Source organism: Neomonachus schauinslandi, chromosome 11 (genome assembly GCF_002201575.2).
Source record: "Neomonachus schauinslandi chromosome 11, ASM220157v2, whole genome shotgun sequence".
In the NCBI taxonomy this organism is placed as follows: Eukaryota; Metazoa; Chordata; class Mammalia; order Carnivora; family Phocidae; genus Neomonachus; species Neomonachus schauinslandi.
The window spans coordinates 54726004-54748954 of record NC_058413.1 but is presented as its reverse complement, the minus strand read 5'-3'; the positions used below and the strand labels follow the sequence as shown (position 1 = coordinate 54748954).

General features: G+C 44.7%; 1 protein-coding gene across 1 annotated transcript; it reads right to left on the bottom strand.

Annotated features, from left to right (window-relative positions):
- Nucleotides 1-2336: 2336 nt before the first annotated feature.
- On the bottom strand, nt 2337-14780 carry NEU3 (neuraminidase 3). Its single transcript, XM_021704714.1, has 3 exons — nt 14717-14780; nt 9943-10154; nt 2337-3928 (listed from the first exon to the last, which is right to left on the bottom strand). The coding sequence occupies exons 1-3, from the start codon at nt 14739-14741 to the stop codon at nt 2849-2851; spliced, it is 1317 nt and encodes a 438-aa protein (XP_021560389.1). The 5' UTR covers nt 14742-14780; the 3' UTR covers nt 2337-2848.
- Nucleotides 14781-22951: the final 8171 nt, after the last annotated feature.

Here is a 22951-nt window from a genome sequence, read left to right as displayed (position 1 = left end):
GGGGGGGGGGGGGGGCTTGCATGTGGGGGCAAAGGGACCAGAGCCTCTGGAGGCCTCTCTTCATGCCTCTAGATTAGAGGTCTCCAGTCTGCTTTTCTTTTCTTCGCAACTGCCATCACCTGCCCCATCTTTTTCATTCTACCAACCTGAGAGGGCCTGGAATGGGCTCAGTTAGGATACCAGTGTCATGGGATCAGTCCCAGGGCCCTGAAGACCTTGAAGAATTGGCACAAACAAGTCAGGAGTGCCTATAGGTGTCTCTGTTGGTCACCCGGAACATGAACAAGTTAAGCCAGCTTCAGGTGACAGGGCTGGGTAGGAACGTATCTGTAGCCTAAATTGCTGGCCTGTGCGGGCCTCTGGCCCTTCCCACACATGTCGGGAAACAGCTCCAGCCTGTTGTCATTTCTTCTTCACAGCGGCCACCACCTACACTGCCTCTCCAGCCTAGGTCTCTTACCTGGGCCGTGTTTCTCTCTCTTCCTAAAGGTGCTGGGACTCCTACCCTGCTGTTCTTTTTCTCCATAGCTGCCATTGCCCACTCTGTTCCTCTCCCTAATCCTCATTCGGGATTACCTCTGTCCCCAAACCCTCTTTGCTTGCCAGTCCTGAACGATGCACACAGGCCCTCTGCCTATCAAGAGTTTCACTGCTAATCACTAAGGAGAAGCAAACATAAAGCAAAGGGAAGGAGAAAGGGAACGGCAGTTCGGAGAAGGATAAGACATCTTTTGAGGGCTGGTCCTGGACATCTGTGGTTCGCACTGGCATGCGACTGAGGGCCCTCCCCGACTCCCTTCTTGGATGGCCCCAAGGAAGTCTTGCTATTTTCATTCTCTTCATCCCTTAGACCTTGTTGGAGAAGGAAGCCATCCCCGCTGTTTCTATCTCTTTGGGGGTATGGTGCTCAGGAAAGCTGTGCAGAACAAGAAGCTTCTAGTACTCAGGAGAGGGCTGCCCTTCCCCGGTTCCCCCCTGTACCACCAACTCTGCCGCCCCCTCCACTGCCCACTTGACAGGGGTCTTCTCTGACAGTGGGCTTCATACAAAGCAGCAGAGATGAGTATGCATTATCTCCCCCAACAACTGAAGGCCCTACATGCCAGACTAAATGTAAACCCCCTCTAGCAGGCAAATGGAGCCACAGATGCTTTTCAACCAGGGAATGGCAATAGAAAGCACCTTACATTATGCACAGGCTCTCAAGAATATTTAGATAAATGTATAAATGAGTGAATGAGTGAGCATAACTGTGTACTAGGTGGATAACTTTGACAAATGGAAGAGAGGCTAAGGGAATTTTAAAAAGTCACTCTAAGCCATGGACTTAAGCCATATGCAGAAGTATGTGAAGTTAATCTCCTACTTTCATCCTGGAGGGCTCTCCCCCATATGACAGGTGCAACTGCAGCCTCCAGCCTCCTGGGCTATATTCTGCAACTAAGACTCACTCTCCGGGCCATTACTCAGCACCAAATTTAGTTATCTGATACAAGTCAAAGGTATTTCTTCTCCTAAAATAGGGAGAAAACCCAAGTCTTTCATGATCAAATTTCTGTTACATTAACAGGCTATAGGGGAAAGATTCTAAAATATGAGCAACCAATCTAGCATCATCTGAGATACCCAGCACTGGCAAATTTCAGCCCCAAACCTATCAAACAAAGGGGCACCCCTACTTCACAAATAGTGACTGTAGTAGGTACAAAAAAATAGGCCTGATTCAGAGGTCTGGGGTCCAGAGACCTTTCTAATAAGTAAAGGAGTGGCTAAGCCAGAACAATATTCTGAGAAAAACAGACCTGAGGAAAACCCAGTGGTGTGGCCAAGCCCTGGGACAGCTGACTCCAAGCACAATGAAGATGCAACTAAGACAATGACATCAGGAGCTACCATAACCCCAACTTAAAGCCCAACATCTACAAACCCGCTGCATTGATTATCTTGAATTTTCTCCCACTTCTAGCCCCATAAACTGTGAGCTCTTTGAGGGCAGAGACCATGGAAAGTGCTAGCCAATACTTTAACGTCCTAATCCACGTTCTTTTCTCATCAGGAACCATCCTAGTACCTGAACTTCAGGGTCATCTTTCATAGGAGTAATGCCCTCAGAAACAATAAGTACCATTATTAGGGGCCACTGGCTTTGAGTTTCTTATTTTCTCCCTAGGAAATAAGGGTTCTGGAGGAGGAAGGGAAGATTGAGCAGAGCTGCAAAGCTGGAGAAGGTAGGTGACCTCATGATTCTACTGTTCTGCCCAATTCCTCTAGGACAGAGAGCCTGCAGAGTTCTGAGCATGATTAGAAGGGTGAGGGTGTATTTGTTATTAAATCCAGAACAAACCATCCAGATCTTCCTTTGTGCCAGGACACCTGCTTGTGGCCTCACACCTGGATGAGTGGTGAGTCACCGGAAAAGATGAGTCCTCTGACTTCCACTTAGAGATCAGAGTCCTATCAGAGACCCATGCAGCCAGGACTTGCCGATCACGGAGCATGCAGGCACTTTGCCTTTCCTAGGAATGGGAAGAAGAAAAATCACAGAGCCAATCCTCTTATTTTACAGATGGAGACGACCTGAGGCCCAGAGAGTTCAGGGGACACGTCCAAGGTCCCAGAGCAAGCCAGGACCACATCATGGTTTCCCAACACATAGTTCTTCCCACTGCAGTAACTACAGCACAATTTTCCTTTTGCTCTTTGGAGAAGTGAAAAGAAGTGGAGAGCAGAATATTAAGTTTTTGGATTCTCTGTAGACTTCAATAACCTCTATTAACCTGGCCTTCATCATCCTGTGGTTGCCTTCTGTGGTTTCCTTTCTAAGGAAAATTGGGGCCTAAGCCAATTTTTAGTTTTCAGTTGGCTCAGAGCTCTTACCAGGGCTGCTGCAGTCCTCATTCATGTGGCTCAGGATCTCTCGGTCTGTAAACAGGCGGAAGGCAATCTGCTCACACTCTCGCTTGGTCCCACACTCAAACAAACACCCAAACAAGCCTTCCTTTTCCAAAGCAGCCAAATCAGAGTAGCCACAGGGTCCGCAGTGCAAGATCCAGGGTCGGGACCAGCAGGCAGCACCCAAGGGGGTCTGGTTGAGGTAGATGCCTAAGTTGACCCTCCGCTTCTTACTGGTTGGGTGTGAGTACAAGAGCCAAGATTCAGACAGCATTCCAGCTTCCTGCTCTAGCCTCAGTGCGCTGTCCAGCAGAGGGTTCTGCTGAACGGAAGGAGCATCTTTGCCATTAGGGTCCTGGTACACTTGAAGGATCTCCCCGGGCCGGAAACTCACCACGCTGCCTTGGCAGCCATGCGGGGGCTCACAGAGCTGAGGGCTCAGGGCTGGCCTCTGAAAGCATTCACCATGGTTAATGCTGAAAGCCTCGGCCCGGCACCTATTTGGTGTCCGAGCGCTGCAATACAGCACAGCGTCGCCAGCCCTCCCGGTCACCTCTGCCACTTCACACTCCACTGTTGCCATGGGCTTAATGAGCCTGCCATGGTGCCATGTGGCCCCTAGGTCATCACTGTAGATCATCAGGGAATGAGGCTTGGCTTTACATGGTAGCCGGAAGCAAAAGAACCAGTAGGGGATGTAGTAGGCATATGCAGGGATGACCAGCCTCCCCGACTGCAGCTGGATGCCATGACCTGGGCCCACAGCAAATGTGGCCCAGCGCTTCACCTCTGCACCAATAACCTCTTCAGTCATGTCCCTCACCTCGCTCCATGAGCAGCCAGCGTCCTGACTGCAGATGAAGCAGAGGCGGGCCGCATTCCTGCCTGACATGACCTGTTGACGCTCGGTGACATGGCCCCGCACACAGATGAAGAATAGGTATACGCAGCCACTCTTCTGCTCCCACACAGGACAGGGGTTCATGGTCCGATGCCCAGGTAATGTGGCTTCCAGCAACGGCTTCAGGGGTCCCCACTAGACAAGGGGAAGGGAGAGAGAGCAGGAGTGAGAGACTAATAGGAAGACATGAGGCTCACTGAAAGCATTAGTATTTTTCAGCAATAAATAAATAAATGGTATTAAAATCTATGGAATCATAAAGTATTCACTAATATTCACTAATTCTCAAATATTACAGGATGATTTATAAAGCTGGGAAGAGGCAATGCTAGATACTGTACATGCTGTCCTCTCTGTCTAGAACACTCTTCCTCACTTTGTCTAGATGCCCAATTCACCCTCCAAACTCAAAAGTCACCTCCTTTGTAAAGCTTTCTATGAAACTTCCTCTCCCACCATCCCCTCCCAAAACCAATTGGTGGCTTCCTCTTTATACATACAGAAGAGTTACAGCACTTATTATATAGTAATCATAATTTTTTATGTGACTGGCTCCTTTCCTAGATTATGAGTCTTTTGAGGATAGAAATCAAATTATTCTAACTTTGTATCTCCAAGTGCCTAGCACATGATAGGAGCAAAATAAGTATTTTTTTAAAGAAAGAAAAAGGGAAGGAAGAGGGGGGAAAAACAAAAAGAAAATGAAGAAAAGCAAAGCAAGGCGGACAAATATGGAATTTAGGCAAATAAAGGGAAATTTAAAACAAAGATTTTTTCCCCTTCCTCTACTATCCTGGGGAGGCAATTCATAACACTGTCATTAAAAACTCAAGCATGGAGTCAGAGTTACCTAGTTCAAAGCAGCCCTCATCACTTCCTGTGTGACCTTGGACAAGTTACTTAAACTTACTTTACCTCAATTTCTTCATCAGTTAAATGGAAAATGTAATAACATGCTCACGGTCCTAAGCAGTAATAACTTGCTCACACAGGAGTTGGTGTAAGGCTAAAATGAGATAATGCCTAATCAGACATATCACAAAGAAAGACCTAATCTCCTTAATATATTCTAAAAAACTGTATTAGAAATTGGTAAGAAAATTTCCAGAAACCGAAATGAAATGGGCAAAAAGCAAGATCAGGCGACTCAAAGAAAGAGGGAAAAACAATTAAAACATGTTCAACCTCACATATAAAAAGAGAAAAGCAAATTAAAATTAAAATTGAGGTGGTACTTTTCATCTAACAAACTGGCAACATCATAAACTTTGACACTATTCTGTTGACAAAAATCTGAAGAAACAGGCACTCTCTTATATGGACCGAAGTGCAAAATGGTTCAACATTAATGTAGGGTGTATAAAAATTCCAGACACATTTATCCTTTCCCAGCATGCCCAGTTCTGGGAATTTATCCTAAAATATCTCTGCTCATCAAATTAAGTATATACAAGATTACTCACTGTGGTATTGCTTGGAACAACAAAACATCGTGAACCCAAATATTCATCAGTAGGGGACTGGTTAAATGAACATACAATGCAAGAGATGAAAAAGAAAAAAGGAAGGCCTCTACACACTGAGATAGAAAGATCTCCATAATATATTGTTAAATGAACAAAGCAAAGTACAGGCAATGTATGTAGTATCTACTTTTTGCATAAGAAATAAGAAGAAAAATCCAGTAACAGCACACTAGGTAATTTGAACCAAGCTTTCCACTGAGACTAGAGATGACAGATAAAACATTAAAACAATGCTTTAAGATGGAACTTTAAAGAGCTAAATGCATAGACTAAGGGTGAAACTGACGTAGACTTGCTCTCACGGCCACCACTCTAGAAAACTGGATGGCATTATCTGCTGCAGTGCAACGTAAACCTAACCTATGACCCAGTAATGCCCTTTCTAGATAGAAACCCAACAAAAATGCACGCACACAGTAGTGAAAACACATACAAGAATATTCAGAGCAGCCTGTACACAACTGTTTAGATAAACCTCCACTTAACAGAAGAAGACAAACATTAAGAATAAAGATGAAAAACAGGCAAAACTAGGGGCACCTGGCTGGCTCAGTCGGTAGAGCATGTTGATCTTGGGGTCATGAGTTCAAGTCCCCGTTGGGTGTAGAGTCTACTTAAAAAAAAAACACACACACAAAAAAACAGGCAAAACTAAACTCTAGAGCTATAAATCAGGATAGCAATTACCTTTAAGACAGGGGGGATAAGAGAAGTTTCTGAGGTGCTAGTAATATTCTATTTCTTGAGCTAAGTGATGAGTCCACAAGTGTTGGATTTGTCAATTCACAGGGGTGACATTCATGTTTTGTGCATTGGACATTTACGTTATGTTTTATGCTTTCTATATATGTGTTTTATCACTTCATGTTAAAAAGTTTTAAAGGGGAGTATTAAGAATATATACTTGTATTTCTTTGTTTCTGTAAGAAGAAGCACTAGAAGGGTACATAAGAAACAATGGTGACAACCTATAGGAAGTAGGGCACTAAGAATGGGATATATACCTTTCTATAGCATTTTATACCATGTATGCCACATGAATGTATTAACTATGTGAAACAAAACATTTAATTCCTGAATAAATGGGCAAAACATATTATTAAGCAAAGCTCACATCAGAGAATCTCAGAGTCATAAGGACCTAGAACTAACTCCCATCCTATAGAAGATTTCCCTCTAAGCCTTTTGAATCAAGGCCATTCAGTCTCTCCTTGACTGGTCAAGGGACAGGGAACTCAGTACCTCTGGGGCAGCCCATTCTGTACCAGAGTGCCTGGTGCACTGTAAACACTTCAAACATATGTGCCAAATTCAACTTAGTTATTGTTCAGTCTAGTCAGTGTGAAGTCAGAAGTGCAACCATTCTTACTGGCTAAGAGGAGAAAATGATCTGGGCCAGATATGTCTAAGATAAAGTTAACACAAAGCTGAAAGAAACAGTAACTGAAACATGAAAGCATTAGAATCTAAATGATCTCAACCAGCTGGAGCAATGGGACATAAACAAGCTGAGGCTTGACAGAGATAGATCAAGTCTTGGGTTTGAAAATCTGGATGAGAAGCATGATTAAAGAACAGCAAACAGGGGCGCCTGGGTGGTTCAACCAGTTAAGTGTCTGCCTTGGGCTCGGGTCATGATCCCCGGGGTCCTGGGATCGAGCCCCGTGTCGGGCTCCCTGCTCAATGGAGAGTCTGCTTCTCCCTCTCCCTCTGCCCTGCCCCCACCATGCTTGCTGTCTCTCAAATAAATAAAATCTTAAAAAAAAAAAAACTAAGGAACAGCAAACATAATGGCCAACAAGCATAATGAAAATATCACTCACTATCACTAATAATTAGGGAAATGGAAATCAAAACCACAACAAGATATCACTGCACATCCACTAGGATGATTACTATCAAAAATAAATAATAAGTGTTGGCAAGGGTATGGAGAAATTGGCACCCTGTACACTCTTGGTGGGAATATAAGATATTAAAGTCATTGTGGCAAACAGTATGGAGGGTCCTCAAAAAATTAAAAATAGAATTACCATATGACGCAATAATTCCACCTCTAGATATATACCCAAAAGAATTAAAAGCAAGGTCCTGAGGAGATATTTGCATACCCATATTCATAGCAGCAGTAGGAGAACACAAGTGTCTATCAACGGATGGATAAACAAAATGTGGTATATACACACACAATGGAATATTATTCAGCCTTAAAAAAGGAAATCCTGTCCTACGCTACCACACAAACGAACTTTGAGGGCATTATGCAAGTGAAATAAGCCAATCACTAAAAGGCAAATACTGGATGATTCCACTTATATGGGGTATTTAAAGTATCTAGAAACTCAGGGTGCCTGGGTGGCTCAGTCGGTTAAGCGTCTGCCTTCGGCTCAGGTCATGATCCCAGGGTCCTGGGTTTGAGTCCTGCATCGGGCTGCCTACTCCGCGGGAAGCCTGCTTCTCTTCTCCCTCTCCCCCTGCTTGTGTTCCCTCTCTCGCTGTGTCTCTCTGTGTCAAAAAAAAAACAAAAAACAAAACCTTAAAATAAAATAACTAAATAAATAAAGTATCTAGAAATTCATAAAAACAAAGAAGAAAGGTGGTGGCTAGGGGCTGGGGGAGGGGGAACGGAGGAGTTGTTCGAAGGGTATAAAGTAGCGGCCATGCATGATGGAAAAGTTCTAGAGATCTGGTGCGCAACAATGTGCCTCTAGTTAACAATACTGCAATGTACACGGAAAATGGTTAAGATGGAAAATTTTATGTTAGGTATATTTTACTATAATTTAAATTTTTTTATAAAAGCAGTAAATGTGAAAAGGATTCAGAGGTTTTGGCTGACAGTCTACTTAATATTAGTCACCCTGCATTACGCAGCTGCCACAAAACGCAGATGCTACTTTACATTAGACTGAGTTAAAGAGATACAAAATGGTATAGCCACCTCATTGCTGAGCTGGTCAGTCTATCCTTGGAGCCCGAAATTCAGAGTACCACTCTTTGAAAAAGGACACGGACATTCCAGATCAAATCCCAAAGGCAGTAATCATAGCTTTCAAGGGACCAGAAAGCAAATCAAGACTGTGGCCTCACGAGCCACTAAAAGAACTGAAGCTGGTGAGCCCCGAAATCAGAAGGCTCAGAGGGCATGAACACTGCTTTTAGGTACATCAAGAGCATTCTCTGGAAAAGCGACTTTATATTATATATAGATTAAATGTCCCAGAAGACCAATGGGTGATTCTAAAGTATAGGTTGTCTCATTCCAAAAACAAAAGTTAACAGTTGTCACAGGATCAAGTTCCTCACTCAAGGAGTTGTGTAAGCAGACCTTTTATGGGGAGATGACTAATGTTGAGTTCCTACTATGTAACTGCTATTATTAATTACATTTTACAGATGATGAAACAGACAAGAGTCAAATCCAAGGTCACACTGCCAATAAATGGTCCCCAAAGCCTGACTCCAAAGCCATGTTCTTAACCCCTAAGCTCTTAGTAGCTACCAAGGGAATACAGAAGATCTCTGCACTGGGAAAGAAGTTAGGCTGATGATTCTTCTACCTTCGAGATTCTACAATCAGGTAAGTCAGAGAATGAAAGTGATAAAATACAGAGAAGGGAGAATGAGTCAAAATGGATGCATCTGTGAATGCTTGTGACAGCTGGGCACTGAGGTTATGGGACAGGCATGGTCTGGTAAGAAGTGGTGATATTTCTGTGGGTAGAAAACCAGGGCAGGTTAGGGGGATTAGAGTGCCTATTATAAAGACATCTATGTTTGTTTGTTTGTTTACAAAAGACTCAATTTGATCCTCATTTGATCAAATGATCTCAACCATTTGATCCTCACTTGAGCCGGCTCTGCAGGAGAAAAGACAAATGGAATCTGAAATAACCCTATCCTCACAGTCCCAGAGGCAGCAAACACTGTCCTCTAAAAACGCAGTGAAGATGTGCCACTTAGAGGTGAGGCCTCCAACCCCAGCTCTGCTGCTTGGGAGGCGTGTGCCTGAGGCAAATCACTCATCCTCTTTCCTCCTGTACAAATGGGCTACTATGCACCTCACATAAAACACGCAGGAAGGAGGATTGTGGTTATCCTCACCCCCACCATCTGCTAGTTGTGGTCTTGAACAAGCTACCTACCTCCTGGAGGACCAGGATTCCTCACCAGAAAACTGAACGAACAGTGCTTACCTCCCTGGCTGACTTATAAGAACAAAAGAGAATGTGAATGAAAAGCACACGGCGTGTTAGTTGAATCTGAATGAACCACAGAGGCTTCTGGAATCAGAGATGGAGTTTAAAGCCTGCTTCTGTGCTTCCTTACAGCTGTGTGACCTTGAACAAGGGGCAACATCTCTGAGCCTCAGTTTCCTCATCTGTAAAATGTGACTGACAACCGTTCCTGTGTCACAGAGTAGCTGTTGGGGGTCCAATGTGTGCCTGGCACACAGTCAGTACCCAGTAAGTGAGAGCCATTGCCTTGATTGGTTTCTTTTTTTTTCCTTCCTTCCGCACAGGGCTTTTCCAGCACGGACAGGAAACGGCACAGACCCTGAAGTAGTCTAAGCAATGTGGAGAGAGAGTGAGGCTCGGAGCCAGATCTGGGAAGAGGAGTCACCTGTACCGAGTGCCCAGTCCTCAACCCTCGCCTCAGCACCAGGTGGAGAGCATCCTCATCCCTGCTCGTGGAGCGCTTCTCTGCAAAGGCCAGGAAGGTGTGGGTGGGGGGGATGTACAGCAGGGCTGGGATCCGGTAGGTGACCCCTCTCTTGTCTTCCTGCTGGAACAGAGGGCTGTTGAAGGAGCACGATGTCACTTCTTCCATGACCTCTGCAAGGACAGGAGGCAGCTAAATGTGTGTCCATATCCGAATGCTGCCCTGAGCACAAGTTCTGCTCTATCATCCCATTTCTGGAGATCACACACAGGGAGGCAAAGATTTACTCAAATGTTAATTTTTTTATACAAAAGTAATATCATGGTCTCAAAAGCACAAAGCAAGCAATACGCATGCTCACTGAACAAATCTATCCTCTAGACTCTATGGAAATCCTACATAGCCTGAGCCTGTGTCAAGTGTGTCTCTCCAGGGGCGCCTGGGTGGCTCAGTTGTTAAGCGTCTGCCTTTGGCTCAGGTCATGATCCCAGGGTGCTGGGATCGAGCCCCACATCGGGCTCCCTGTTCTACAGGAAGCCTGCTTCTCCCTCTTCCACTCCCCCTGCTTGTGTTCCCTCTCTCTGTCAAATAAATAAATAAATAAATAATATCTTAAAAAAAAAAAAAAAGGATCTCTCTCCAGAAAGATTCTGCATGTGCTTCTGCAAGCATCCAGGGGTATCGCCAGCCTGGATGGTTTCTAATGTCACTATCTTTGGAGTTCTTAGGCCGTTCGTGTAATGTAAATATAAATCCAAATCCATATGAGGAAATGCCTGTGGTTAAGAATTCTCTGGGGAAACTTCTTCCCTCTACTAGAGCCTATGATATGAGGCAATCTTCTTTGTCATCTCTCCAGGTCAGTAGTGAGAATTCTTTTTGCCTAGTTCACCCCATCAAAGGGTGTGGACTTTCAAGGGACTTAGCTTCATGCAGGGATCTCAGTTCCAATGAGAGTCTAACGCATGCGGGCCCACAGTTGCATTCACTGCAACACCAGGTCTATTAAAGCCCAAACTTCTACGTAAGTGAGATGAGCAAACACCCAGGGAGCTGAGGTCAGGTTAAGGGGCTAACTACTCTGGTTTTCAGTTTACTCTTGGTTTCTAGGCCCCTGGGAATTTCTCTTACTTCCTTGCAATTTCAGCTATAAAGGACTTTGTTATATTTTATCCACCATGGTACGGGTTAGCTAGCCTGCTATAAATGCTGAAAATATAAGTCTCCAGGTATGCTTCTCAAAGAAAATCAGGTATTCTACTTCTCAGAGTCCCAAAAAGGGAATTAAGCCAGACAGAACCAGGCTTAGAATTCTTTTTTTTTTTTCCCTCTCACCATCTGTCATCCAACCCTTCTTTTATAAATCACTTGTAAAAATTGTCAGGCTATAAAAACGAGGCTCAGAAAGCCTTATTCATTTATTTAATAAATATTTCTGGGTGCCCACTCCCAAGTCAGGCCATAACGTAGGTGCTGAGGTGACAGAAAGGAATCAGAAGTCCCTGCCTTCAAGAAACCCGCATCCAAGTGAGGGAAACAGACATACATGGACAATTACAATACCATGCAGTAAGTGCCACATTAGAGGTAACCATGAGAGTGTGGAGGAAAACAGAAAAAGAGCAGCTGTCCAGATCAGGGCAGCCAAGTGAGCTCCTGTCTCATATCCTACACTCCGTGCCTTTCTGGTACATTCTCCTTTCAGATAACCGAGAGCTCACTCCCTCAACTCCTTCAGCTCTGTTCAAATGTCATCTAATTGAGAAGGCCTTCACGGACAACTCCCCTGCTCCTCCCTATCCCCTCTCTCTGCTCTCTTCTCCATGCCACTTATCATCCAGATCATACTTGTTTAATACATATTACAGAACAGAAGCTCCATGAAGGGCAGGGATAGGTCTGTTCTATTCACCGCTACATCTTTATACCCAGAACCATGCCTGGTGATTGATAGGCACTTGATGAAAACCTGCTGAATGACTGAATGAGTGGGTGAGCTGGATCCTAAAGGATGGTCAGCCGGCTGGGAGGTGAAAAGGGCAGAGGGAGTGGATGTGAAAAGCCTACAAAGGACAGAAAACAGAGTGAACTGTGGGGACTATTGGTTGTGTGGTAGGACTATAGTAGAATGCAAAGGTGGGGCTGAGGGATCAGCAGAGTCCAGGTCCTGGGAGGCTTTGATACCTTATTAAGGTGTTTATCACACAGAGAGGGGGCCACTCAAGAGTTTTTGGCAGAGGAATGGCATGATCAAGTATGCATTTTAGACCAATCTCCCAGGTAGCCTGTGGGTAATAAACTGAAAGAAAAAGTTGCACTGCTTTTGGCTAGAGCTGCCTAGTTTCAATTGCGACAAACTTATCCAAGAGCATATGAATGATTCATTTGGTCACTTGTTCCTGACTTAAAAGAAAGAAGAACCATGGCTCATTATCATGAGGGGACTGGGGGAGTGGTCTCCAGAGTCCAGAAGAAAAGCCTCTCCTCACTCCAATTCTGGGCACTCAGTAGCAGAATTGAAAAACAAGTGTGAAATGTCTTCTTCACGCAGTACTAGAGCACACCTCTCTCTCCTCAATTCAGGCTCTCCTGCCAGGGAGGATGTGGCTTTTTCTAAGTAAACATCTGTCCTGGAGCCAAGCTGGTCTAATGGTTAAGAACACAGGATTTGGACCACACTAGGGACTACATGACCTTGGGCCAGTTATTTAACTTTCCTAATGCTTCAGGATCTTCATGTATAAAATTCAGTAGAGTTGCTGAGAGAATTAAGTTAAAAAGTTAAAGTGGCTGTTATAGAGCCCATTACATAGTATGAGCTCAATATATGGCAGTTATTTTTAGACTTTCAATCACTACACATTCTACAGTTGACCCTTCAACAACACAGGGATTAGGGGCACTAACCACCCGCCCCCACCGGCAGTCATAAATTCATGTATAACTTTTGAGTGCCCAAAAACCTAACAATGGATAGCCTACTGTTGACTGGAAACCTTACCAATAATATAAAGTCAATTAACACATATTTTGCATGTTATATGTATGATATACTGTATTCTTATCATAATGTTAGAGAAAAAATGTTAAGAAAATCACAAGTCAGAGAAAATGCATTTATAGTATTGTACTACATTTACTGAAAGAAATGCTTATATAAGTGAAACCGTGTAGTTCAAACCTGTGTTGTTCAAGGGTCAACTGTAGTTTTTATTCCTTGAAATCTGTGGGTGATGATGATGATAACAGTGAACAACTCTCTTCTTAAAAGCATTTAAATCCCTCTATGCCTCTGGGAAAGATCATATTTTAAATTCTTATGAACCCACACTTTAATTATGAGTTACTACCAACACTATTAATCATCAGTCAACATATGATTGATTATTAGTTAACATTATTAGTTAACATGAAAACAGGAATTCTCTGGGTGATAAGAATAGAGCACAGGATAGGCATGGAGTGGGGAGGTGGGACTAGGAAAAAGGAAAGGGAGAGGAAGCAGGGAGAGCACCAAAGTAGAAGCACAGCTTGTCAAACGGGACTTCATTCGAGTCCCAGCTACACTTCTGTGTGACCTTGGGCTAGTCACTTAATCTCTGTAGGTCTTGGACTCCTTGCTTGTAAAATGTGGATAATACCTACCTAAGATGACCAATATGAAGAACCACTCAAAAGTGCTTTATAAACTTTAAAGCACTATATAAGTATTATAAATTTTGATGTCTTCAAATTTCACTTAGGCTTTGCTCTCACTATAACAACTGGAGTCACTATCATTACTTTTTATTATTTATTAATTTTATTAATTATGATTATGCTGATCACGTTGATGACAGTGGTTACATAACATAGATGATGACTCTGGCACTGAAACCCAAACTATTTCACACAAACCATATACTGGGAACTAAGGATAGAGAAGAATCAGTATCTTCTGAAGAATCAAAGAGTTCTGCTTTGGAGTTGTTCATTTTAGCCAAGAACTCAAGTTATTAATTGCTGCTCCATATGATCACCTTTCAATCAAGTCCCCCTGCTCTCTTACTGGGAGAGAGTATACTGTGGCCTGGACTTTGGAGTCTGCCTTCTCTCTGTACCTCTGTTTCCTCGATTGTAAAGGGGATAATGCCACCTATTTCTCAGCACTGTAATGAACAATGTAATTCCAAAGATTCCAGTTAATTCAGTGCACCAGGCAGCTTCCAGTGAACCCCAGAAGGAGGCCTCCCTAACTCACTTATTTACTCGTAACAACTAATATTTAAACAGCACCCATCCTTTGTCAGGCCTTTGGAGATCCAGTACTCCAAACCCCTCTCACTGTACACATGGGAAAACTCAGGACTACAGAGGGGAGTAGCTTATATAAGGCCTCTCAATAGGTCAGTAGCAAACCTGGACCAAGATCCAGGTCCTCTAAGTTCCAGCTGGGGACTCTCTACGACCCCCATACCCCTCTCTAGAAAGAAGGGTTGCCCCAGGCTCAGTTCCCTTTCATCTCTAAAATGGTAACTCTAAGGTTTAGGTTTGGCTTCACTCGAAGGAAAACAAAAATAGACCAGCCAAGAATACTCTCCGGCCACGTCTGAGATCCACGCCTGAGATCGTGGCTCTGACTCAATATTCTCCCCCAGACTGGATTTCCTAAGTCCAGACGGTGCCGCCGAACCTGTCCCCACACTCACAGTGCCCCACTTTGGGGGGATCTCTGCAGTGTCGCAGCCCCGCTCACCTGCGCGGGACCCCGGCTCCTCCATCTCTCTCGGGGCAGAGCTCGGCGCCGGGCAGCCCTCAGGTCTCGGACACCGAAGCGCGGGAGAATGAGCCAGGCTGGGGAGACGGAGGCAGGAGTGGGGGAGAGAGAGACTGCAGAGGACTCGGAAGCAAGCCACGAAAACTACAGGGCGACAAAACCCACGGGGAGACGGGGAGACCGGCAGTCCCCGGACTCCCAGACTAGCAGGCCGGGAAGCGGGGGCGCGGACGCGCGGAGGCCGCAGCCAGCCGGCTGTTGGACTAGCGGTTGGCCGCTCCCCAGACTCAGCCCCGCCCCGTGGGACGGACGCAACCGAGGCCCCGCCCCTCGTTGCCGAGCCGCGGCCGTCCTTTCGGTCTTTCGCCTCTAGCAGCGTCCCAGAAGCGGCACGGGACCTGCCTCTTCCTCTCGGACCACCACCCGCTCCAGGGCAGCCCTTAGTTTGGTTCAGGCCCTGGGCCTACCGCGGTTCCCCCCGGCCGCGCAGCTCCCTGGCTCCGCCCCGCACCCTTTCACTTCCTCCCCCTCTCTCCCTCCCCTCAGTCCCCTAGTCCCACGCTCTTACCTATTGGGTCGCCTGTCAGTAGATAGGTATCACCGCCTAAAATTTCCCCGGACAGCCTGAGAGCCAAAAAAAGGTTCCGGCCGGCAAGAGAGGACTCCGCAAAAAGAACGGGAGATCCAGAGCAATGGACACCCGTCCTTAAAAAAAATAAAAATTATATGTATAATTTTAAATGGGTCTGCATGATTATATATCGAGTGCGAAAATAATAGTATTACAAGCCACTGAATAAAAACCCATGAGTTCATATTGATATAATAGAATAAATAAATGGAGGAGAGAGGACAGCTTTTTCTACACTAGAGTTCAATTAATAAATGTAGACTGTGCACAGACTGAACACAATATGGTTTATTCTGAACACCTGCTTTTCTTCTGGGAGTCTGGAATTTTGGTACAGGCTAGGCAGAGGGTGCCCACATACCAGCCCTCAATAAAACTGTGAGTGCTGAGTCTCTAATGGATTCCTTAGGCAGAAACATGGTACACATGCTGCATTTTCCTTGCTGGGGGGAAATTGTGCTTAATGCAACCCCTCAATGAGAGGGAGAAGCATAAGAAATACTACACATGGATTCTTTCAGACTCCGCTGTGTTTTTTTCTTCTGAGCCAATGTGTCCTTACTACATTGCTGTAATAAATCTTAGCTGTGAGTGCAACTATAATGCTGAGTCCTGTGAGTCCTTCTAGCAGGTCTATGAACCTAGGGGTAGTCTTGGGACTACTACTACAAATACCATATATAGTTTTAAAACATATAAAACAGTAACATATATTAATGGACAGACAGGAAGAAAATTCATAGGAATAATAAATACTAAATTCAGGGTAGTAGTTACTTCAGGGAGTGCAGAGAGTAGGACATGATTAAGGATACCCAAGGGACTTCAATTGTATTGGTAATTTATCTTAAGGTGGTTCATTTTATTCTTCTTTAAATCTTATTAAATATTTCAGTTTTATTTAAAATTTTAAAAAAATATCTTAGTTTTCAAAGATTGGCTCATACAAAATCCTAGGGTTCTTCACCCAGACTTCTCCAAACTCACAATCACCAACTCTGTAGATCAATCACCTAGTCAGTTTTAGAAAAATATCTTAAGGTGATCCTGGAGTCCCAGGATCCAGTCCCACATGGAGCTCCCTGCTCAGCAGGGAGTCTGCTTCTCCCTCTGACCCTCCCCCCCATGCTCGCTCTCTCTCTCAAATAAATAAATAAAATCTTAAAAAAAAAAAAGAAAAATATCTAAAGCTAATGCCAAATTTTTCTCAATTCTTTTTTGACTGGTGGTCTCAGTCTTATGCCCAAAACAGTGAGTAGCAATCGCTATATCTGGAGGGAAAGAGATTTAAATTCTGACTTCCCACTCCCGAACTCGGTGACCTTAGCAACCTTCTGTGCCTTAGGTTCCTCATCTGTAAAATGGACACACTTGGTACTAATCCTCACTCATGGCTAGATCAAACAGGTTTCACTTCCTATATGAGAACCTCCCAGGCTTTCCTGCTTTAAAAGTTACTCCTCTTCCAGCCTTCACAGCAACTTGTACAGATGACTTCTGATGAATTTTCTATTGGCCACTGATTAATCTGAGAGAAAAGGGACCAAATCCATTCTAATGGTTTCATACAACATTTAATTAGCATACTATCAACAGAACTCCAAGCAACAGGATGAGACCAACCTGCAAAACTGGTCAGGAATCAACCGAGGGCCACGACTCAACTAGCTAGAAAAATGGCATCCAAAAAAACCCAACCATACATCAAGGTCTGCCTTAGAAAGCCAGGTGGCATTCTCTAATTTCTGTATTGGCTCTATACCCAGCCTGAGGGATTAATCCAGGTACAGCAGGATGTACTCGTGATTGGAGACCTACCTTGGCCCACAGAGAAGTCGAGGGCCATTCTATCACCCATAACCACACTGGCCAGTGAGTTGAGACTCATCTGAATGCCTTCCAGGGCTGAGGTGGTATCACTGATGGCTTCAGCTAAAGTCAGGGATGAATTTCATATCAACATTTCAAATAAGATGACATCTCAAATAAGATGAATCTCTAATAGAAGATTCACCATTGTCAGACTGTATGTGGTCAAGAAAAACAGTAACACGAGACAGATTAGTTTCAAAATCAAAACTTCTTGCAGATAACTTCTTGCAGAATGTGCATGAATAAGCCACCCCTCCAGAAAGCTCCTCCATGTAACCAAAGGTAGCCTCATTTTGGAGCAATCTCCACAGTCATCTGAGGGATACAAGATCTAATGATGGTGCTTCCTTAAACACTTAAAGGTTGCTTATGATCCTCCCTATGGTGCAAGGCACCATGTTTTCAGGAAGGGGGGCAAGTTAATGTCTGGCTTCCACATATAAGGTACAGTCCTGAGGGCATATGTGATACCTGTTTAAACTGTTGGGGCCTCCCAAGTAGGACCTACATCATTCAGGGAACAGCAGTTGACTGTCACTAATGAGGCCTCCTGGGCACCTGGTAGGCTTCAGAGTTCCCATTAACTTAGAATAATTGAAAACAGTCCTTATTTTTGGAAAGACAGCCTGATGGCAATTGGCCCAAACTGTCCCACAGGTACACACTACCAGCCAGGTGGCATTTGTCCACCCCATAGGAAAAGAGAGCAATAGCTACTAGAATGGGGGTTAGGGAGACACCTACAGGTTGTGACGTGTTTTGCAGGAAAGGTATGGGAGCTGAAAGTGCCCCTGATGTTTCTGATAGACTTCTCAGTAGGTTAATGACTAAATTATGGTGACAGCCATCTAGCAGGGGATGTCAAACCAGTCAGTCAAGTTTAAGGAGTCTGCAATAGTTTGGGAGACTTGTACTAGGCCATTTTCCTTTGAGAGGAAGGCTCCAAGGACCATGTCAACCAACAAGAGGATCCAGGTGCCTGAACCAGAATTGAATGAGAATATCCTAGCCTCCTTTTGGCTAGGCTGCCACCTGGAAGTTGTAGCAACAAGGCTGGCCTGCGGATGCTGTTAGGGCAAAGATAACATCATGCCTAGCAATGGTCAGGGCAGAATACTGAATTTCCAGAATAAATCTACACAACACTCTCCAGTCTCTCTTTCTGATCATTGCACCACAAGCAGCTAATTTTAAATGTCAATTTGACCGGGACACGAGGTCCCCAGATACTTGGTTAAACATTTTGAGTACGTCTGAGGGTGTTCCTTGATGAGATTACTATTTGGCTCAGGAGACTCAGTAAAGCAAAATGTTTTTGCTGTCCAATCTGTTGGAGACCTGAATAGAACAAAAGTTGGGGTAAGGGAGAATTCATTCTATCTGCCTGTCTTCAAGCTAGGACGAGTCCTTTCCTGCTTCTGGACTGGAACTTATACCATCAGTTCTCTTGGTTCTTGGGCCTTCTGATTCAGACTGGAGCTACACCACTGGCTCTCCTGGGTCTCCAGCTTGCAGACAGCAGATTACGGGACCTTTAGGCCTCCATAATCATGAGAGCCATTTTCTTATAATACATCTCTTTATATATACACAAACTATTGGTTCTTCTTTCCTGGAGATTTCTAGTATGGCAGTAAAAAGTGACTGCTTTCTGGGAACAGCCATATTCAGTGGCCAAACTGCCTTACGAAGGTGTACTGACCAGGATGAGGTAAGTAGAAATCTTTTGAGTACATTTTTTGAGTAGTCAGTCCCAACATACTATGATAGTCGATGCTTGTGGAGTGGAAGGCCCATCAAAGACCTTGACTATCAGCCTTCTGTTGAGTGGTTTTTGTAATAGATTCACCACTGTCAGACTGTATGTGGTCAAGAAAAACAGTAACATGAGACAGATTAGTTTCAAAATCAAAACAGTGTGGTTGGAGTTGGCTGATTGACTAGAACAGCAACACTGTAAACTGTAACCTGAAAAAGTGGCAACAGTGTTGAGGCACTACTGATAACCCCAAGAGGGAACCAAAGGTCTGATAGAGTCAGTCAGGACTGGGTGGAGGCCAGGCCTGTGCTAGACAAAGACTTTTAACAGGAGTCACAAGCTTGGCCTGTAGCGGTAGCCTCTGCATCAGAACCATCAATCTTTTACTCTGTGCCCAGGCTACGATGATGCATGTAAGGCCATGACTGGTATGAGGATGAATCCAGGCAACGATGGTGGCAATCTGAGTGGTTACAGGCTCCATCAGCAACTTGATTCCCAGTTGGTCTCATCAGAGAATGAACCCCCATGATGGACATTTACATGTGACCCAGTTTAATAGCTGCAATTTTTAGTTTGTGGCCCCCAAGGGTGTCTTTAATCTGACAGTCTGTGTCTTCCAAGTGACAGACCAGAAGACTAGGCCATTGGCAATAGCCTGAGTTAGTAAAAATTTAACATGTCTGGTCCCGAGGGATTGTCTACGACACGGGTAACAGTTTTCAATTCAGCCCATTGTGCTGATCAGCCTTTACTGTAGTCAGTTTCCAGAATCATCACTTGACACCAACAGCTCTTAACTTAGCTGGACCATCAGTGAACCAGGCCCAGGCATTTGATTAGGGAAGTCTCTGTGAATTAAGGGTCCTATTGAGCCAGTGGCTTTGCTCCAGGCAGCTGAGTGGGGAATACAGTTCTTCCAAAGGAGTGACTTATCACTTCATGTAAAACTAAGATGGACAGCTGGCTGCATCCCCAGAACACATCATTTCCATTTGACTAGGGAAGGCTGCTGCACTTTTTGTTAGTTTCACCTCTAATTTCACATAACCCAAAATGGGGGTGTTAGGTCACTTACCAGGCTTCCATGGGTCGGATATTGTTTCAGCAATAGCTCAGTAATAGCCTCCCGGCTGTCCAATTTTTTTGTTTTTTTGAGAGGGAGAGAGAATCTTAAGCAGGCTCCACAACCAGTACAGAGACTGACGCAGGGCTCGATCTCATGACCCCGAGATCATGACCTGAGTGGAAACCGAGAGTTGGACACTCAGCCACCCAGGTGCCTCTGGCTGTCCAACTTTTTAAAAGGGTGTACTTGGTGCCTGCAAAGGACATGTAGCACTGCTATACTGGGAAATGGCCTGAGTACTCCAGCAGTCACCAAGTTTTCAACTAAAGCTGTTCATTTTCCTTTCTCTCCTCTTAGGATTCTATAGTTTGTTATACTACTCAAGAGAAGCCAGGAATCACTTCTCTATATGCAGTAGTCCCTGAATGGGAGACTTAAAAACTTTCACAGTTCGATTGAGTGGATAATTGCTACCAGTAACGCATTACTGTGAAAGCCATAAAACAGTAGTAACTGAATCAGTTCAAAGGCTCCCCTGCTGTCGCTCATTTTCCTTTCCCACTACAGACTTTGCCCAAACGTTGCCACATGAATTCAGGCCCTTCTCCCCACCGCCCCCTGTCTCTAACTATGGGAACTCAAACCAGGCAATCTAAGATTGGAAGGCACATCCACCAAAAGATTATACTCCATCCCAGCAAAGAGTGTGAAGATATGAAGGGAGTGGGAGAGGCTAGCCTGCAGGGAGCAGCTGGGTCAGTGGGAAGGCCTCTTCTCCTTAGACTCCTGCTCCAGGGTCAGTGCCTCCTCTTCCTTGTGTATCTCTTGGCTCCAACAAGCAACTAGGGCTCAGGAGCTGGGTTTGTTTTTTTGCCTGCCTTGCATTACCACCATGGATCTGCTCCACGCTCCTTGGTACTTCTGACCATCCCTGTGCCCAGGGCTTCCTGTCTCCATGGGACCAAGTAGGATAGTGACCTAGATGCTTATATTCAAAAAAGCTATAAAAAGAGAGTCCCTCTCCTCCTCAAAAATCCCCAGCATAAAGAACGTCTTTCCTTAAAAAAGAGTGAGAGAAGGATTAGGGGTTTACAGAGGGAGACTGACCTTGTGCCAGTAAACAAGGTCATGTATTTACTTTCATTTCAAATGGCTACCTCCTTGGACTCAACAAACTCCGAATATATTTGGTCCATTCAAAGCTCTGTATCTTTTTTGCTGACACCATCTATTTCGCCTTTGGGGAACGCTCGACTCATCAGTCACAGCCATAGGGCCTTCAGCTGGGGCCACAAGCATGCTGCCTTGTTATCAAAACATCCTTTCCTCCTCCTGTCCAGAGAAGAGTGAGTAACAACCTAAGTACCATTTGGGCAATGTGTTTCAATCCTACCTCTTGCTATTTAGCCTTGAAATATTCATTAACAGGTGGGACAATGAGGGACCCTTACCCGCTTGCTCAGCAGCATTTCCTACTAGACCCCAAGTTATTTTCTCATATTCCCTCACCGGACCCATGTCCTTTCTCTTTTAGAAAGCCATGTCTGTCAGGATCCTATCCTCGTTACCCAAACTGTCAGAGTAATCTATGAAAGGTCTGGAATTTTATCCTACTTGCAACTGGCAAGTGACAGGACACTCCCAGATCAGAGATAACTTTATGCTTACAAGAAGCAACATGAGCATGATGTTTGTGCCAGTTCTCCATGCCCCCCCAAAAAAAGTGACTTGGGGTAGGCCTAGACGGATACCTACACATACATGCAGGGGGAATGTGTCATAGGGAAAGAACCCTGAGCTTGAGGGATTCAACATTTTTATAATGCACAGTAGGGAAACCTGCTCCTTGGGAAGAGACATTATTTCATCTCTCAAGATTGTTGTCAACAGAACACTGAGATATGCCCAGGAAGGGGTCAGGGTCTTACATTCATACGAAGCAAGAACGCACAGGGGTACTCAGGGCTCATGGTAGATTGCCTCTCCTAACAGTTTCTCATCCTCCAGTGGGTCACCTTCTACAGCATTATAAACCAAATACGGGGAACTAAGGTCCTGAATACTATTCAATACTCACCAATGGTTTCCCATTGTCACAGGGTTTGTTTGTCAGAGGGAAATCTCCCCCGCCAAGGGCCAAAGCTCCCTCACAGGAGACAAGACCCACTACAAAAAATTTCGAATTCCTTACTGTGGTTTTCGAACAGATCTAAGGTTGGCTTGATAGACTGTAGGAGGGATCTGGCTGCAAGACAACGAAACAGTTGCCATTCTTCTTTAACAAGCATTTTGTACCCAAATCACTTCTCTCCCAAGCAAACCAGCTGAAGTTCTAACAATTCACCTAGTTTCTGCCCACAGAAGCAGGGAATTTACTTCTCTTCATGCTCGTGTAGGTGTGTTTCCCTATAACTGCTGTCTGAAAGGAGAAACCTGCTGCCCACTCACAATGAATATTAGTGAATAACAGTGTCAGTAATTACAATAGGGCAGAGCCAAGGCTGCCAGATTAGTGAGGAAATCCTCCTGCCCAGAGGAAAGTAAGCAACAGCCAAGGTACCTTCTGAGCAACTGTCTTTGAACCTACCTCCCCAGTCCTCCTGGTTGTAACAGGCAATAATGTATGTATTTAAAACATCATCCTGAGTAGAGAGCCATAGACAACACCAGACTGTCAAAAAGAACCAGGGCGCAAAAAAAGGGCTGTGAATCCCTGCAATTATTCTCAACATAGTTGTGGATATCAGAAGTCATCTGAGCACATGTACTCTCAGGCTGGGTTAAGAATATTCTACTTAAGGGGCGCCTGGGTGGCTCAGTTGGTTAAGCGACTGCCTTCGGCTCAGGTCATGATCCTGGAGTCCCGGGATCGAGTCCCGCATC

Excerpts from the sequence above, each read along its gene's own strand:
- NEU3 (XM_021704714.1), bottom strand. The coding sequence starts at position 14,741 with ATGGAGGAGCCGGGGTCCCGCGCAG. Across the intron at positions 10,155-14,716 it reads GGAGCCGGGGTCCCGCGCAG|AGGTCATGGAAGAAGTGACA; the intron begins GTGAGCGGGGCT and ends CTGTCCTTGCAG. Across the intron at positions 3,929-9,942 it reads GGACTGGGCACTCGGTACAG|TGGGGACCCCTGAAGCCGTT; the intron begins GTGACTCCTCTT and ends CCCCTTGTCTAG.